This window comes from Fusarium oxysporum, genomic scaffold, assembly GCF_000149955.1.
Source record: "Fusarium oxysporum f. sp. lycopersici 4287 supercont2.30 genomic scaffold, whole genome shotgun sequence".
NCBI lineage: Eukaryota > Fungi > Ascomycota > Sordariomycetes > Hypocreales > Nectriaceae > Fusarium > Fusarium oxysporum.
The window spans coordinates 341,907-358,652 of record NW_017264845.1 but is presented as its reverse complement, the minus strand read 5'-3'; the positions used below and the strand labels follow the sequence as shown (position 1 = coordinate 358,652).

The window sequence follows — 16,746 nt, the reverse complement described above, 5'->3', positions numbered from 1 at the left end:
TTTCCTCTTTCTATAATAAATATAATATATAATGCTATGGTGTTTAAACCATAACCGGATTTATATTAAATCTATCTTAATTGGAATTTCTTGGTTGATATACCTTGGATATACTCTTGCCTTGATTAATAACCTTACCCCAAATGGCTGCTTGTCCCTCCATGATCTGATGTACTACAATGCACGGTCCATGCAGCATAACCAATCATATTACACAATCCCAATCTCAACGACCGCATCAAAAAAAATTGGCCAAACTTCAAACTTATCGCAACGCTTCAATCTAGCTTGCAACTTATTTATGGCTTGGGTAATTACTTACTTAATTGTTATCTTTCAATATATACCACTTTGGGCAATTTTAATCGGCGGGTTCAAATGAGCTTGCCCCCTCTGTTTGCTAAATGAGCTTGCCCCCCATACTTCAATAGCGCCATTTTATTTTATATGGGATTCTAAATGATTTAGCCCGCAAGATCATTTCTGAATGGTTGTCAGGTAGGCGATAAGCTCGAAAGACCAAAGCGACGAAGCGCTTGAGGACACGAATATATTTCCTTCTACTTGCCGCCTTTCCCACAAATGTGAATGGCTTCGCATAGCACCCGTGAGGGCGTACACTACGCAACCAACATAGAAGACTTCTGCTTGTTGTCCGTGCCGTTTGCTCGCAGCGGTCCATTAACATGTCCACGGCGGCAAGGAGAGCAGTGATTTTGCGTTCGTCATCCGCCGAGCTTATCATCCATTCATCGGAATAAACATCACTAGATCGATTACTACTCTCTTTCAGTATCAGGCCCCGGTGTGAAGTCACAGGAGAGGGCGTGGTAGTTAGGTTTTTTAGCAGTTCTCGGTCGATTCCCCCCAAAAGTCCGTTCCCAGCCGGTTCTCTCCAGCCATGGTCTGAGATCTGTGAATGTTGTGGTTTGTGAGCTCCTAGTAGTACCAGCCCCGTTCGCCAAGTCCCCACCTGAAAAGCCTTTCTGTCGGCCTCTCTCACGCTCGAAAATATCTTCAAGATGGTCGTAAACTTCCTTGCCTCCGACTGGTCTGGTCATAGACCCGCCATATTCGACAATCCAGTAACGTCCCCCCGAAGGACTTTTAGTCCACGCTTGCAGGAACACGGGTTCATACATGGCGTTCCTTCGCACTCCTCGCTGGAGTCTTTGCTTCTCGTGCGCCGAAGTTATGTGACGAGACATGACCTGGGAGCTGCCCGTACGTTCAATGCAGAACTTGCACGTAAACCCGTGGACGAGGTGTAGGTTCGGGTCTGGGGATGAGCCATCTTGTCGTACGGGAGCTTCGGAAGGGTTCTGTAGTGGTGAGGTGTGAGCCTTCAAAAGATCGGTCACCAGACGTCGCTCAGCAGCAGGTATATTATGCTTCGTTCGGAGATGCTGACTGACTTGAGCAGGGCTGGGAGAAAGGGCAACGCGGCATACGTCGTGGCAACATATGAGCACTCGAGCATGGACGTCAATGGAGAGATTGACCCGTGAAAACACTGCATCGTCGGACATGGTGCCCTGTTTGTCTCGTGACCGATTCCGTCAGTAAGAGGATGATGCAGGCGAAAAAAGCTTTGACGAAGGACACCAAGTGGAATGGATGCCGGCATCGGGTTTTGAGGTCTCATGAGACCATGGAAATAGGAGACATGGCGCCAAAGCTCCCAAATTGCATTCATTACAATTGAGTTTCCGGCGCACCCTTTGCCATACGAAAGGTGCTTTTTATTCGCGTTGACAGGGAATCAGCGCTGGGATCCTGGGTAGTTGGAGAGAGGGCACGGACCAAATATTCTTGTATTGACCTAAACTCCTAAAGATCCAAAAGGGGAAGGTGCACGGGCCGCAAAAGTTGTATTGGGTCCATTACCCGTGGTAATTGGTACAGTAGTAAGTAGGCATCTGGGGAAGAGCATAGTGAATAGTTTCAATTGATCAGATAGGTTGTTGTGGTTTTAAAGCGATTAAAAGTATCAAGGGTAAGAAAAGTTCGTCGCTCGCTTGTCTGCGTCGCTCGCTTATCAAACACGTTAATTCATTTTAACCTATTTTACCTTAATAACTTCAAACTAGTAATTTACTTTAAAATAGCAAGTAAGTAGGACCTTAAGTAAAACTACTTATAGTAATAGAATAAAAAGCAAGAGGTAGCCTGGTAGTAAACAGAGCTATACCAAATATAGGATGTAGGACGGCCCTCCCTGCATCCCGGAGATAGCGGTTCGCCTTTCACTTCTGAAAGGGACCCAAGAGACCATCGTCCAAAACGTGCGTACAATTCAGCTGGAGACCTAGGTACTGATTCTAGCCGAAAATGAGAGAGAATGCCCCAGAGACTAAGGCTATAAGCTGTCCCACACTATCGACGTCGTTTGCGCCTGCGATGTTGTTTGCCTTGATGAGATACTCTACCGCGGCAATGGATAGGGCAATATTCATGACAGACAGGCAAAGGAAGTAAGGGTTGACATTGCCCCATTTCCCTTCCCAACTAAAGCGATCCAGCATCACCTCTAAGTCATCCATCCGATCAGAATCCATAATCCACGGAACATGCCAGCTATACCCGCCCCGTATAACCGGTACTTCATCAAGCTCAGCAGTAGAGGTGGTGTTTCCTCCCTCAGGTCTGCGGGTCGGACTTTCATTCTCGCCCCCCCGTTCGCGAGCGAGATCCTCCGCACCAGCTAGCTCGATCGCCTCAGGAACAACCACAGGAACATCTTCCTTTTGCCTTGCATTGTCCTGTGGATCATCAGCGTCGCCGCCCAGCTCTTCCTCAACACGGTCATCTTGACACTTCCTCCCCTCTAGCCCTCGAACCTTATCCCTAAGAGGGCGCCATATGGCAAGCGTGATACACACCACCAGGCCCAGGATTGACATGGCCTGCGCAAAGATGGAGTAACGCCCCCGGATGTTGACGTTGCCAAAGAAGACAGTGGGATCACAATCTGGATCCAGCATGCCCATCCATCCTGTAAACCAGAACCAAATGTAGTACATCGCTACAGCCGCGTACAGAATCAAGCGGTAAGAGCCCGTGGGGTGGTCCAGAATGTGGACGCCATCGCCAGTCAGGTTGGAAAGGGCGCCGAATAGCAGCCAGAAGGTGATGACAGGGTCCAAGACGCTTGCCTCGTGCCGCGCGGAGAGGATGACAAGTCCGAGCAGCAGGGCCGTCTGGATCAGCATGTTCAGTACCATGACGACGTTCTCGGCGTGCGGGTCGGCGACGGTCGTGATCAGTGTCGCTGCCCATTGAGTGTAAAGACCGGTGCGGACGCCAAGCCCGTAGAGATCACCGTTGCCTTCGAAGTGGCAGGCCGATAGAGAGGAGCTGTTCATTATTGTGGCTGCAGCTCATAAGCAGCGTCTTGGTTAGGGTGGTTTGCAGTTTCGTGAGAAGAGGTCCACTGTCGTCAGAGAAAACGGTACTTTCTTGCTGGATAAATGGTAGCTACAGATATGAAGTGGATTGGTAACATCTGACTTGGCGGCCAAATGCAGCGCTGCGTTGTCAATGCAGTAATTATGAGGCGGCCACGTCAGATCAGATTACCTGGTCAGCAAGAAGGACAAGGCTCTATTGCCACAAGTAAATGGCATCCCATCTCCTCCGGTCCCCTCTTCTACCATTCTTCAGATCAAAAGATCTTAAGATGGATACCGCCGGCAGCGCCAGCGATAGCTGTGGAATTGACGGCAACCCGGACCTCTACGGCCTGGGCATCCGCATCAGTTTCTACCTCCAGCTCATCACTTACCTCTGCACGATGTACCACGTGGTTCGCAACGACATTCTGGAGGATGGCCCCGCTTTCAGGTTCATGAGCCAAGTACGCGCAGCCTTCATCGCGTACGCTCTGTCGGTCTTCGTTATCTTGGTGCGCGAAACGGTACGCCGCACACTCTACGCCGTCGAAGTTTCCATCGTCATCTATCTCGTCGTTCCGTACCTATCGATGGTGACTGTCGATCGGCGTTGGCGCAAGGACAACCCCGTGGGTTACCGGTTCGCACTCGGGCTGTTTGTCGGCTTCGAGTGCTATTTGGTCTGGTTCCTCTTTGCTGGGATGGATAAACTTCACCGCGTCAGCTGCGCGGATGATTATATCTTCTTCTTTGCTCGCGTGAATCTCTTTGGCTGGTTTCGAACGCTGCTGAAGGTGATGACCGTTCCGCTGGGTGTCTATTACACTGCAAAATTCCTCTTCCGTAGGGTACCCTGCCTGCCTTCCGGCATGCTGAAATGACCATGATGGACATGGCATAAGCGCTGACTATCAAACAGTTTTCTACCATGGGAGAAATTCGTTCGATGACTCTATGGATGATATGTGGGATATTGGGATGAAAATAGATCGAGGACAATGGATATTAATTTTGATTACGGCCGTGGTCCTGGCCGTCGAACTCTCTGTCCATTGGAACTCTATCGCGGGGGTCTATAGCCTTGCGTCTCCTGGCCAACTTATCCCGCTAGCGTCTGGTATTGGAATGCTGGGCTGTTTTTTTCATTACTGGTTGGATTATGATGATTAAGATAGTTGGGCTGATCCAAGGCTCATCGGGCACATTTTTCGATGGCGGGTCGGACCGTTGGTGAGACCTTGCATGGCATCCTCGGTAACTAAGAGATTCGGATCTCATCCAAGCTTGGTAGAGATAAAAAAGCTAGATTCACGCAATTTCACTAATCGCGTTGAGGAATTTAGAGGAGAGGTGACGGAGAATTGAAAAGTGGGGGAGATAGATGGATAGAAGGAAGGCGTGAGAGGGGTGTAACGGCTCCGATAGGCCACCCTTCCCGGCGCCTTAAAGGTGTGGCCGCTCACAGAGCTAGCCCGTCCCATCCAAAGTGGCATTAATTGGAATTGCAGAACGGGAGACACAATGACAGCCCTCACAAACACAAAAATGGACCAAAAGCAAATGTGAATTAAAGTGGAAATCGGATTGTTATATATGGCTTTGCTAGCTGTCAGGCGCTTGGCCCCATATCATGAAGTTCGCTTCACCCGTTTGCTGCTTTCGATTAATGGCAGTTGCAAGGTCGAGAAGAAACTGACTGACAAGTTAGCCATTATGGTTATGGTACTGACAGTACATGGATTATAAAAGGGGGGAGAGAATGCTTTGACTACCGAGGGATAAATTAACCTGTTCTTGTTAAGCCGCCCTACGGACTGTGGCTATCTAGGTGAGGTAGGACTCTTGGTCTCTAAAAAAGAAACCGGACCAAAGTGTAATAGGGGTTACAAAGTGATCGCTGGAAGAAGACGTCCGTGAAGATGATAAGCCTTCTGCTAAAGGCGTATGGTTCACGAATTGTGTAACTAGTGGACCTGAAATCAGTTCATCAGAGAACCAGATAAACTGAATGCCTTGTTCTGAGCTAAGTTATGGGGTGAAGATAAGCTTTCAGCCACAGGTCTCAGCTGCAAATAACACATCTAGCTCACATTTGCCTTGTTCTAAGCATCGTTTCCCGTCAAGGTGTAAAGCAGAAACACAAATTGGTCTCTTTATCTTCCATTCAGTTTTATCCGCATCCACGCGTCGTGTCGCTTTTGCGTCTCTGGGACTTTACTAAAACAAGCTAGGTTGGGGAGCATCAGAGGATCCCAATCGCGCGTAACCCATCCTGGTATCTGACATATTCTACAAATCATGGCATTGTCTGGGTGAGGTCTGAGCCAATGAGTTCGGTGACAGTACAGCCTTCGTTATCTACCAGAACATTCTGCGAGCCGATATCGGGGTGGTATAAAATGAAACCAGGGGGGGGGGGGGATCAAGAGTTGGTAAGCAGCCCATAACCTCTTCCACCACCTTCTGTGTCCGCCTTGTCCTACATACTTTTGTTGGAGCTTGCAATTGAGTTTTTCTGGAGAAAAGCAGGGGTAGAGTCAAAATAACCTGAAGCGGCAAGCTGAACCCCGCCACCTTCCTCTTCATGCCAGACGTACAAAGGGTCGATCATTGTCTTCTAGGATCTCGCTTGCTTGATCAACGTGCATATCTGTTGTAATTAATCTGAGGTATGGACTTCGGTGGGACCGTTCGGGAGGTGATGTGTACGATACTATCTAGTCCATTATAAAACGTGGAAAGGTGTTTCGCAGGAATCATCATTCTCCACATGGCGATGCGAACTTCTGCTAGCAAGCATGCCATTTTGACATAAGGGAAGGCAACTTCTAGCGCCGTGCCATAGAGTTGGTTAGAATGAGTGATTTTGTAGAACTCGAAGTACCACTCCCTGGCAGACAGGCCCGTACTTGCGGTTGTTCGGACGACCTTCTTTTCCAAATCCAGCGACAACCTCGCCACAGCATCTTTGCTATTTTCGCATGGTTTGCGGATCAGTGCCGCGAAGCTTGGATCGAGTGCATATAGAATCATTAATATGCGTAACGTCGGACTGTCAGCTTTGCACGTGGTACAGAGCCGTTTAGCGAGCTCGTGAAATGCTGCCATGCGTCCACGACTCCAAGATTTATCGTCGGGATCGGCATTCCAAATATCAAGCATTGCCTCTCGAAGTGCTTCCTGGTCAGAGTCCGATAAATTCAGACGATCAACAGTCTGGAGCTCACACTCAATGATTTTACTGAGTGTCTCGGGGAAAAGTTGACTAAACAACCCATCTTCGTCAAATAAGCCAGGCCCACAAAGGAAACCATAGGGACTCGTAGGGAGGCCGAAAAAGGCGTTTAGTAAACGGGATAGGTCTGATTTGCACATCCATGCTGTCGGTTTACCCTGTTGAGACACCTCAATGGAATAGAATGAATGTCTTCCAGAAGATGAAGGTCGCAATTCGTTATAGTTCTCCGATTCTCGTTCGTCTTGATCCGTCGCAATCTTGTAAACGTATGGCACTTTAACATTCAGATCATGCAATATCCGACGCCTATCCGGCCCCAGTTCTTCGCTATCAGAACTGGTCAGTTTCCAAATCGTACGCGCCTCCTTCTTGGGTTGTTCGGGTGGTCCGGGTGGCCCGGGTGGTCCGGACTGTGGCAAGTTGGTCTGGGGGACGACATGTAACCCATGAGCCCCTCTGGCCACAATAGTAGGCTTGCGCAAATCATATAAAGCTCCCTTTCTTCCAGGGAGGAGCCCCAAGAATAGCATAACTTGTAATTTGATATGAATATCCTCGGAATGTAATGATTTCAACTGCTTGGCCGAATGTAACCGAAAGCAGATTTTGGCGTCGATTAAATCGCCTTGCCGACTCGGCATGGGACCTAACATTCCAGTTGATCCAGATATAGATGACGGGTGTTTTCCAAAGTCGACCATTTCAGACTCAATCGGCTGTCCTCGTGCAACTCCATAGACTTTGTCGCGGGTATAGCGGCCGTTAATACCTATTAGCAGCAACCAACCTCTATGGACGGGAAGGTAGCTCTCTCTCCTGTTATACTCAAGCGCTCCTGTCCTGGGGCCTGGGGCGCCATAAGCGCGCAGGAGGTTGGCCAGGTTGACCCAACCAGTAAGGGAGTGTTCTTTTTGAATAGCGTTTCGGTGAAACTTGAGCCGCAGATCTTCGATGCAAGGTGAATTCGTGAAATCAGGGATCCCAAGTGTCCAGGAAAAAGGCTTCCCGCGCCAAAGCGCAACACCAGGAGAGATATACAGATGATGCGGATCGTCGACATCACTAAGGGCAATGTTCCGTTCAGTATTTGAGGCTCGATAAAGAAGATAGACAGGGAGGACACCAGCCAGAGCGATAACTGCAAGCGCGACGGCAACCCACGTGCCAACGATACCCGCAAGTTCGGCGGCGTCAGCCATGGTATGATCCGCGTCGAAAGATGCTCTTCACTGACAATGTGGATGGTGGAGGGGACGGCGGGCTCGGAGCTGCTGGGTTTCAGTGAGGCATTTTCGAAAGCTCTGGCCTCCCGTCAGCCTAGGTGGCATAGAAGCGGGGTTAATGAGGCTGTTGGTTGGCTGTATACCTCAGTCTGTGAACAAGATATGCTGTGCGGCGATATTAGATAGCCTAGCCCCTGACCTTGATATGAAAAATCCTGCCTCGAGTGCCTCGAAAACGGCCTCTGCGATGTGAAATTCTCGGTATGAGCTCACGAAGAGCGATAAAAGATACGCAGAGCCGTCGCATGAGGAAGAGCGTGCATTCGCGTTTTTTAATAAGGTGCATGATTAGCGAGCGGGCCACCTGGTTATCCCTTTGACTGTCGTAAGCCTCCACTTCCGTACCTAGCAGCGGGGCTAGCCAATAAAAATGCGTTAAATCAAAGGTACATTTATCCCCACCTAACTTTGGTTGTGCCAAAGGTCCCAGCAATTGCCAAGTCTACATAAAGCTACATTACATTCTTGACACCTATGTCGTGACTGAGGCGCCCTTCGACTGTTACCGCTAATCGCAGATAATGCTGCCCTTGATCTTCGAGACCGACGCTGACCTAGCCGGAGGCCTTGACAGGCAAGGCATTCAGATTTTCCTTTGCGAACGCGAGTGTGCTGTAATGTAGGCGTAAATTCGTTTCCAGTCCGAAATCTCTTTCTTGATTGCGTCTTCGGTGCATACGCTTCCATAAGATCATTCACAAGCCGTTGCCGCCAACTGCCTTGCGAAATCTCTGCCTTCCATTGCGGCTGCCCTCGCTGCTGCAAAATGAAGCTATTTACAAGGGCAATTTCCAGGAGAAAGTCCCAAGCCAGGGCTTTCCAGCCGCCTCGGCGCACACGACGGTCAAGGCCCCAATAAGCTCTCATTTGGTCACCTCGATCCACGGCATTCATCTCGTTGTTATAGATAGCAGCAATAGATGGGATAGAAACCTGTTTAACAGGGTCGTCACCAAAAAAACGCTGTATTGGTCGTGCTTGTATTTGGTCTGTTGTCGGTTTCTTCCTGATGCAGTCAAGCCTTTCATTGCCCTTAAACACAGTCGTCAGAAATAACACAAGCGCATTGTCTTTCCAAGCGATCTGGTTGACCTTGTTATCGGCTGTTGGAATAGCTTTAACAACATTAAACTCGAGACTGCCAGCAGCTGTATTATCTATAGCCTTTAGCTTGACAAGGGGCTTGTAGATGCCACAGTTCTTGCGGGCTGTACCCGTCGCTCCATGGCCACGCTGCCGAAGTCTCCGGAATAGATCGCAGGAAGAGAACAAATTATCGAGAAATACATGGTACGTGGATTTCGGCAGTAAATTAACTAAGGCAACAACCACAGCTTGAGTCGGGTTCAGATGGATCGTGTTTCTCTCTCGAAGCTGCCGGCGCTGTCGCATCATCCGCAGCTGTGAGGGCAGGCGCCGGTAGGTCGGCCTAACCCCAACAGGCCCGAACTTCCGGCCCGGCCTATGCCAAATCCACCGAAGAAAATAGCCTCGCTGAGCCACAGTCCAGACTTTGAAGCCTGTGGGGATTGGCTTGGAAGGGATAGTTGTTGTCTCCAGAGATCCTCCTAGAAAACGGATCATACACTCATCTACAGCAATAGATGTGCCCGGTATATAGAAGACGGTAGATATATGTTGTATATGGTCAGACCATGTATGAACCCGACTGAATGTACGGCCATAGAAGCCCATATCATCTATACTGAGAGTCAGAGGATCATAGATATGAAGATGTCGAGATAGTAATTGGAAGCGATTATACGACATCCATTTGACTACTGGATGAACTGGGCGAATGTCCTTAGGTTTTGAAACCTTCCAATAATCCTCGATGTTTGGCTCCTTATGAATTCTCATATACATCAAGGTCGCAAGCCATACGTAGATTTCCGCAGTAGAGGTCGGCTTCCAAGCTAGCAGCCGCAATTGCGGATGTAGTCTTTGGGTGCCATCTTCATGCTGCTCAAGCCGGTGACTGACCCAGCTGTTGGTGTAGCAGACCCAGCTTTCTACTAAGGAAATAGGCACGAATTGCTGGAAAAGCAACAGCGGCTCTGAGGGCAGGACCGTTATCTCAAAGGGCCGGGTTGGAACGACCATGGCCTCGAAGTTGTAGCCACGATCAAGAATAGGGTCATGTATTGGCCGGCAGGTGTTATCAGCGGGCTGCTCGCGGCGGCTATCATCGACACGGATGAAGCTATTATCATCATATGCGTTGACTGCTTGGCTGATGAGGTGTTGGGAATCCATGAGAACTCATAAAATGAGATATATGATGAAATGGGCGGGGTTGATTTTGGTGATTCTCAAAGTCACTCCATGTACCTCAGATCCGGCGGGGGTTATGTGGGGCCAGGTACGAAGGTGGAGGCTTACGACAGTCAAAACGACATGCAAATCTGGCTGTATCTATATGCTGTTATTTTCTCCTTTTGATCCCTATACTGATGTATATGCTGGTGGATAAATCTTGGTCTGCAAATGGATTCCTGGTTTGTTTTGGTCTTTGTTAATGTTCCGTTGTACCCGGGGTTGGTTTGTATATATGTAAATATGAACTTGCTTTTGCGGTTGCTGTGGTTTAAACCTTAATTTCTCCGTGCTATGGCTTACCCATGTTTTGCGGCAACTATAACCTGAACTATCATTCGTGTATGGTGGTAAATTGATTTGTATCTTGTTTAAACTTGTATTATATATCTATTTTAAATATACCCTTATGGTCTAATCCTATCTTTTATTTACTTTTATATATACTCTCCCTTGCTATGGAACTACCTGCCTTATATATCTATTTTGCCTTACTATATATTATTTAAATAAATATCCTTTAGCTAAATATTTACTATGTAAACCTTTTTCTTCCTTCTGCTCTTTTTCCTTTTTTTTATTACCTTCTATCTATACTATATAATAACCTACCTTTATTAACTGCACTCTTATATCTATTGGGTGTTCTTATCCTCCCCCCTTACTTAACGTATTATACTAATTACTATTAATGAAATGTCTCTCCTGGCCCCTCCTCTATCCATTGCTTTTACTGCTGTATTCTGCGACGGCACTCTCTCTATCTATCTGGCCCTGCACCTGCCCTCCTATCTGCGGTTATGGCACTTAATCTTGGCCTTCCCCCCTGTTACTGGGCCCCTGTCTGTGGCATTCTATCTCACGTCGGGATAATGGTTGGAATGCGGGTTATATCTGACTCGTTGGACTGGCTGGTTGGTTCTTGCCTATATTATACTTTTCCACATTCCTTGCTAAATATACTATATAATACACTCATAATATGATCTAAATCTGACTGGATTTAAATATATTGGATCCCTCTGAACTGGAAACTTAACTATGTTGGTTGATCTGCTTTTAATGTATTATGGCTTGGATTGGTAACCTTACTGCAAATCGGTATTCCCATACTATCCCCTACCCCAAATGGCTGCTTGTCTCTCCTCAATCTAATGTACCGAAATGCACGGTCCATGCAGCCTGGCCAATCACATAACACAATCTCAATCTCGACAACCACATCAAAAAAAAATCACCAAACTTCAAACTTATCGCAACACTGTAATTTGGATTTATAATAATTCATACTTTGGAAAAATACATACCTAAATATTGCCTTTTAATACATACTACTTTGGGCTATTTTACTTACCGGGTTCCTTTACATGTTGCCCCATGGTTCAATAGCGCCATTTCAATTTGTATGTATTTTTCAATCATGTAGCCCCCAACATGAATGCTGAATGGTTGATAGGTTTTGTAACCTCATTGAGGAAATCGCTGTGCCTTTTATCTTGAAGGAAGATGCATCCAGTCCCGGCGCAAAAAAGAGATTGCTGAGTCGGCTTGAAGAAGAAGGAACTCGTCGTGGCATGAAATACTGTGGGGAAATGTACTGAAGTATGTTTTCGGCTTGTACTATTTAGCATACCTACATAAATATTGATGCATCTTACGTGAAAAAATACATATTGGAGTGGTGATGATAATGCTAGAGTCGCGACGTAGTTTTTTTTCCAAGTCTCATCATAAAGGTCCATGCTGCCTCATTTTTCAACACCAGCTAACTACCCTATACCATACACCCATTCCAAGTCGCTGCGTATTTTATACTGCAACTGCCGTAAAGCATCCTTTTGACTGAGGCTATCTAGTATTTAGTATTATGTAGAGTTCTTTTCTTTAATTAGCGCGCATTATAGAATTTCTGAGTCGAGCATGATATCGGTCTTGAAAAATCGGTCCAGGTATAGTGCAGGCCAAAATTGCACAATTTTCTGTCAAGCCTCGGCCACTTATTCCACCTGAACAATAAACCTTGTCCGGATTTTGGGACCTAACAACTTGCTTTTTTTCTATCCGTCGGCAGCTGCGATCATAACTTTATGCACGTGTGCGCTACAAAGGTAGCCTTAAAATTACGCAAGAAAATACATCGTACTGCACCTATAGTTCTCACCCCATCATGTACGCTCTGCATACATTCATGCCGCTCACCCCCGTCTAGTTCGACAGTGCAGCTCAAACTAGTGTTACCTTCGCCATAAGGATGGAAGGTACCTACTGCGCTATCTATCATGGAGAAGCCCTCTGTCCGCTTTGACTGATATTCACTGATTGCTACATTACTCTAGCCTGACTATCATCTGGTCCCTGACTGCCTTTCTCAAACGTTTCTGTGGTCTCCACGACTGGTCCGTCTCCTCTGTCTGCGCGCTCGAACCCGTATCGTCCGAATGGATCGAATCCGTACCGACGACAACCTTACCAACTCGTACACAGCCACGTCGCCGGAAATGTCTCCGGAGTCTTTCCCGCTCCTCCGCTGTTCGTGGACGTTTCCTAGCTAGCAGCTGTAGATAATGGAATCCTCGTGACTGTGCTGCTGGACCTCTTGAAGCTTCTTGCTCAGCTTGCCATGTCGCGGAACGCGAAAATGATACGCGAGACTGTCCAATTTCGGGTGTGATGCTCCCCCCTGGAGAGCTAGGATGAACGTTGCCAACCTCCAGTAGCTCGCTGAAAACTTGGCTGAGCTCGTCTAGGGTTTTATCTCGAATACGCGTGACCATCCGTAATTGGGGCGGATGGCCGTTCTCTACTACGGGAAAGATACAACCTCTATTATATGCCCCAACAGCACGGCCAAGTCGAAGCGTATCAATTCTAATACAGTCGCGCGTGCTGCTGATCAAGTCTCCAGTGGACCAGTGGTAGCACGGTTTTGTATTGTCTGCACTACTTGCCCAGCCTTTATCCCCGAACCGACGCCTGCATGCTTCCGATAGTAGTTGCGATAGATCGTCTTGAGTGGAGACCTGACGGTCTGCGTCGTTGACCTTTCGCGTCGGTACAGCAGGCTCGACGTGCCCTGTAGACTTGGAAGATGGAGTGATGTGGACAACCGAGGCCCAAGTAAGCCGGCGTTTGAGATTGGTAACCCTACTTTCTTTTGTTGTCGTTAGAAGCTCTGTGTCTGACGGCCAGGGCAGAATCCAATGTGTCAATAGCACAATTCGCCTAAGCTGTGCGTACCACTGTGTTGCGGCCGCCGCCCCAAGCACCATCTCCACGAGCTCGATGCTTCGACGAGTCGCGATGCGATACGGCAGCGAAGCCCACCCTCTCCGACGCTTCATAGCCGTGCCGGTAGAGCTCGGCGAGAATAGGTCATCGAAGAGATCCTTCATGCTTGTCGACCGTATTTTGTTGCCAGCGACAAGGTGCGGTCTCGTGTGGCTCACATCACGTTGGCGGTCGTGGAACAGGTTCGATAGCCCATCGTAGCAGAAGCTTGGTGGGCTAGACTCTGGATATTTCATCGACGCTTCGTCCGTCACATCGGAGCCCGTCTTCCAGCTGACACTCTTCAAGGCCACACGCCAGACATCCCGCTGAAAGAGTTCGATGACTGTGGAGTGTAGGTATTCGAGCCACAGTCTCTTTGCCACCGCGTCGTCCTGCACTCGATATCGCCCTAACCAACTCTGGGCTTGCCACATACGAACGTGGACATCTCGAATATCCTTGAGGACTCTCCATTGACGCTTGTAATCCTGACGTAGGAGGTCGTTGCCTACGGCGAGTCGATCGCCAACATCGGAAGCAAACCGCCAGGTACTCCAGTCAAACTTCCCTGGTAGCCACCAACCAAAGCCGTGCGATGTAGACGTCTTGTTCAGACCTAGCCCTTCTCGCTCTACCTTGGTGATCCGTGCCTCTCCACCCTCAACCCTAACACGCTGCGTCGACGTCCATTTATCTCCCCAGAGTACCGATTCTTTCGCGATGAGGGAGCAATCGTAGCTGAAACGAAGTCCACGAAGCGCTGCTGCCATGACAACAGTCTCGGGAAGTGAATATTTCAAGCCGGTCTGCGATTTTACATACTCGAAGAGAAAACAATATCGATTGACGCTAGCACGGAGAAAACGGGCCATCGTTTGAGAAGAAACGGAGAAGAATGGATGGTCCCTCTCTTCATCTTCATCATCGCCTGACCTATCTTGCGAGGGGCTAGATGAGAACAGACCAGTGATGCGCCGTAGAAGGGCCAATGATACCCTATCCTCTGCACGTATACCATATGTGAAAAGATGATGTGTTGATCCCTCATGTTGTATCTCATCACCATCATCATCCTCATTCTGGTCGACAGCGGGAACGTTGCGATGAATACGGAGCTTGCTCAGACGGTAGGCACATTGTACTCGGGACTGGTGCGCATGTGCCCCTCGTGTGGAGTTACGTTGGTCTCTGAGGTACGATGGATCTAGCGCCATGCTCTCGGTATGGCGGTTCTGGAATGGGTACTGCTTAGCTGCGTCGAAGGGAACTTTGATGAGGTTGTAGAACTGGCTATACACGAGACCATTTCGAAGCTCCCAGCTTGATGAACTAGGAGTGATGGTCATATCTCTCGCATCACGAAGAGTAACAAACGGATAGGTCGTCCTGCGGATTGGCGGAGCCTGACGTTTGCCCGATTCGTCCTTGCAAGCGTCTTCCTCACGATGATACAGCCGATTTTGGATCCGGCTCCACTGTAGCCGGCGACGCCAGAGCCTATCCATGCAGCAACGGCGCCAGATAAGCACGCGCCCATGTGGTCCTGTATCGGCCGGGGTCATCTGGCGGCCGATGTCAATGTAAGTGACTTCCGGATCAATGTACGCCTCGTCAACCGCAGAATTCCAGTGGTGCTGCCACTCCGCGAGTGCCGACTCGAACGTGGGCCGCATCCATGTCAGTTTGGTGTTCTTAGCAGCCATGTAGAGTCGCAACCCTGCATATTCAGGCCAGAGAGCAGCCCTGGAATGTATCTCCTCCCATAAAGCTGCGAGGTAGCGGGACTGAAGCGTGACGTAGAAGTGCTTGCGTCGTGACCCTGGCTGTGCGGCCGGACCGTCTCGTCTTTTCGCTCCGGTAAACCCATCCAGTTCTTCTTCCATATCGGCCTCCTCTTCCTCCGCCACCGCCAGAGCTACTAACGCTTCCCGGGGCGCACTGCAGTCCGAAGACGCGATGGCATGTGTCTTTGGGATATACTGGAGTATGTTATTGTCATCGACAACAGCTTGTATGGCGGGCAGCATCACCTCCTCGTACCAGTGCACGAAGTTCTTTTTGGGAATACAGGTCTGGCTATAAGGATCGGAGAGCTTGCCGGAGAAAAGGGCAGGGAAGAAGGCCCAGATGAACGTATCCGCAAGGCCAATGACACATCCAAGGCAGTAGTTGGGGACAATGTGGAGGCGAATTTTTTGGGATCTCCGCGCGGTAAGCTTGAGTACGTTATCAATATTACGTGAGGCATGATGTTATTTTCGAGACCTGAGCGCGCGCTTTAGACGTATGGGAGGTTTCCATGACCCGCTTGAATCGGCAGAGTCGCTATCACTTGTATTGCTCTTTACGCTCTCGCTCTCCCTCTCGACAGATTTAGATTCTATCGTGTCCTCGTCTGCTGTTTGGTCAAAGTTAAGGGCAGACTTCTCATGGCTGAATCCATGCCGTGTCATCCGGTTGTTAGAGCCAGTGGAAGACTGACTTAAGCAGGGGATCGTGCAACCTAACGGCATAGAGCTGTTCCCAGCTTGTTTGTCCATGGACTCGGTCTGTACGATCCTGATGAGTTCGCTAAATAACTGATCTAACTCCTCAAGTGTGCTATTACGTATACGTTTCACTAGCCTCAATATCGGTGGTCGGCCCCGTTCAGCAAGGGGGTAGATCTTCCCATTGCTACAGGGCTCAACAGCTCGACCAATGTTGAAAGCATCAACAAAAAGTGTAGTAGCGGTACATTGAAGAAGATCATCAGGGGTCCAGTGAAAACGTCTGTCCAACGGGTCGGACTCGGGTGTCCATCCAGACGTTCCGAAGCGCCTGGCTGATGTTGTGATCATGGTTTCACAGAGCTTGTCTCTTATTGTGATCTGGCGTTCCCTGTCCTCCATAGGACAAATAGGTACGGTAGAACGACAGCTGTACAGACGTAATAGATCGGGAGTGGCGTAAACAATAGAGACCCAGATCAGTCTCCGTTTAAGGCCTTTCTTGCGGCTCTCCTTTGTGGTAGAAATGATATTTGTAGTGGATGGCCAAGGCAGTATCCAATGTGTCAGTAAAAGGAGCCGACCAAGCTTCATAAACCAACGAGACGCTTCTGCGCACCCTAGGACTTCACTTATGAGCTCAAAACTGCGCCGCACAGCAATACGATAAGGAGTGATTTTATGGTATTTTCGTGGTTCAAGTCGTCCTTCATGGAGTTCAAATCCCAAGAGGTCACATACAAGGTCCCAGATATCCA

General features: G+C 48.7%; 5 protein-coding genes across 5 annotated transcripts; 2 read left to right on the top strand and 3 right to left on the bottom strand.

The window, feature by feature from the left end:
* Positions 1 to 588: 588 nt before the first annotated feature.
* FOXG_22197 (uncharacterized protein) lies at positions 589 to 714 on the top strand (the record flags this gene model as incomplete). Its single annotated transcript, XM_018402595.1, has 1 exon — positions 589 to 714. One exon carries the CDS (start codon positions 589 to 591, stop codon positions 712 to 714), a length of 126 nt encoding a protein of 41 aa, XP_018256387.1.
* A 65-nt stretch (positions 715 to 779) lies between these two features.
* Positions 780 to 1,529, bottom strand: FOXG_22196 (uncharacterized protein; the record flags this gene model as incomplete). The annotated part of the gene is made up of 1 exon (XM_018402594.1): positions 780 to 1,529. One exon carries the CDS (start codon positions 1,527 to 1,529, stop codon positions 780 to 782), a length of 750 nt encoding a protein of 249 aa, XP_018256386.1.
* A 792-nt stretch (positions 1,530 to 2,321) lies between these two features.
* Positions 2,322 to 3,365, bottom strand: FOXG_16027 (uncharacterized protein; the record flags this gene model as incomplete). Its single annotated transcript, XM_018396107.1, has 1 exon — positions 2,322 to 3,365. One exon carries the CDS (start codon positions 3,363 to 3,365, stop codon positions 2,322 to 2,324), a length of 1,044 nt encoding a protein of 347 aa, XP_018256385.1.
* A 314-nt stretch (positions 3,366 to 3,679) lies between these two features.
* On the top strand, positions 3,680 to 4,273 carry FOXG_16026 (uncharacterized protein; the record flags this gene model as incomplete). The annotated part of the gene is made up of 1 exon (XM_018396106.1): positions 3,680 to 4,273. The coding sequence occupies one exon, from the start codon at positions 3,680 to 3,682 to the stop codon at positions 4,271 to 4,273; it is 594 nt and encodes a 197-aa protein (XP_018256384.1).
* A 1,756-nt stretch (positions 4,274 to 6,029) lies between these two features.
* On the bottom strand, positions 6,030 to 7,829 carry FOXG_22195 (uncharacterized protein; the record flags this gene model as incomplete). Its single annotated transcript, XM_018402593.1, has 1 exon — positions 6,030 to 7,829. The coding sequence occupies one exon, from the start codon at positions 7,827 to 7,829 to the stop codon at positions 6,030 to 6,032; it is 1,800 nt and encodes a 599-aa protein (XP_018256383.1).
* Between the last annotated feature and the right edge of the window lie 8,917 nt (positions 7,830 to 16,746).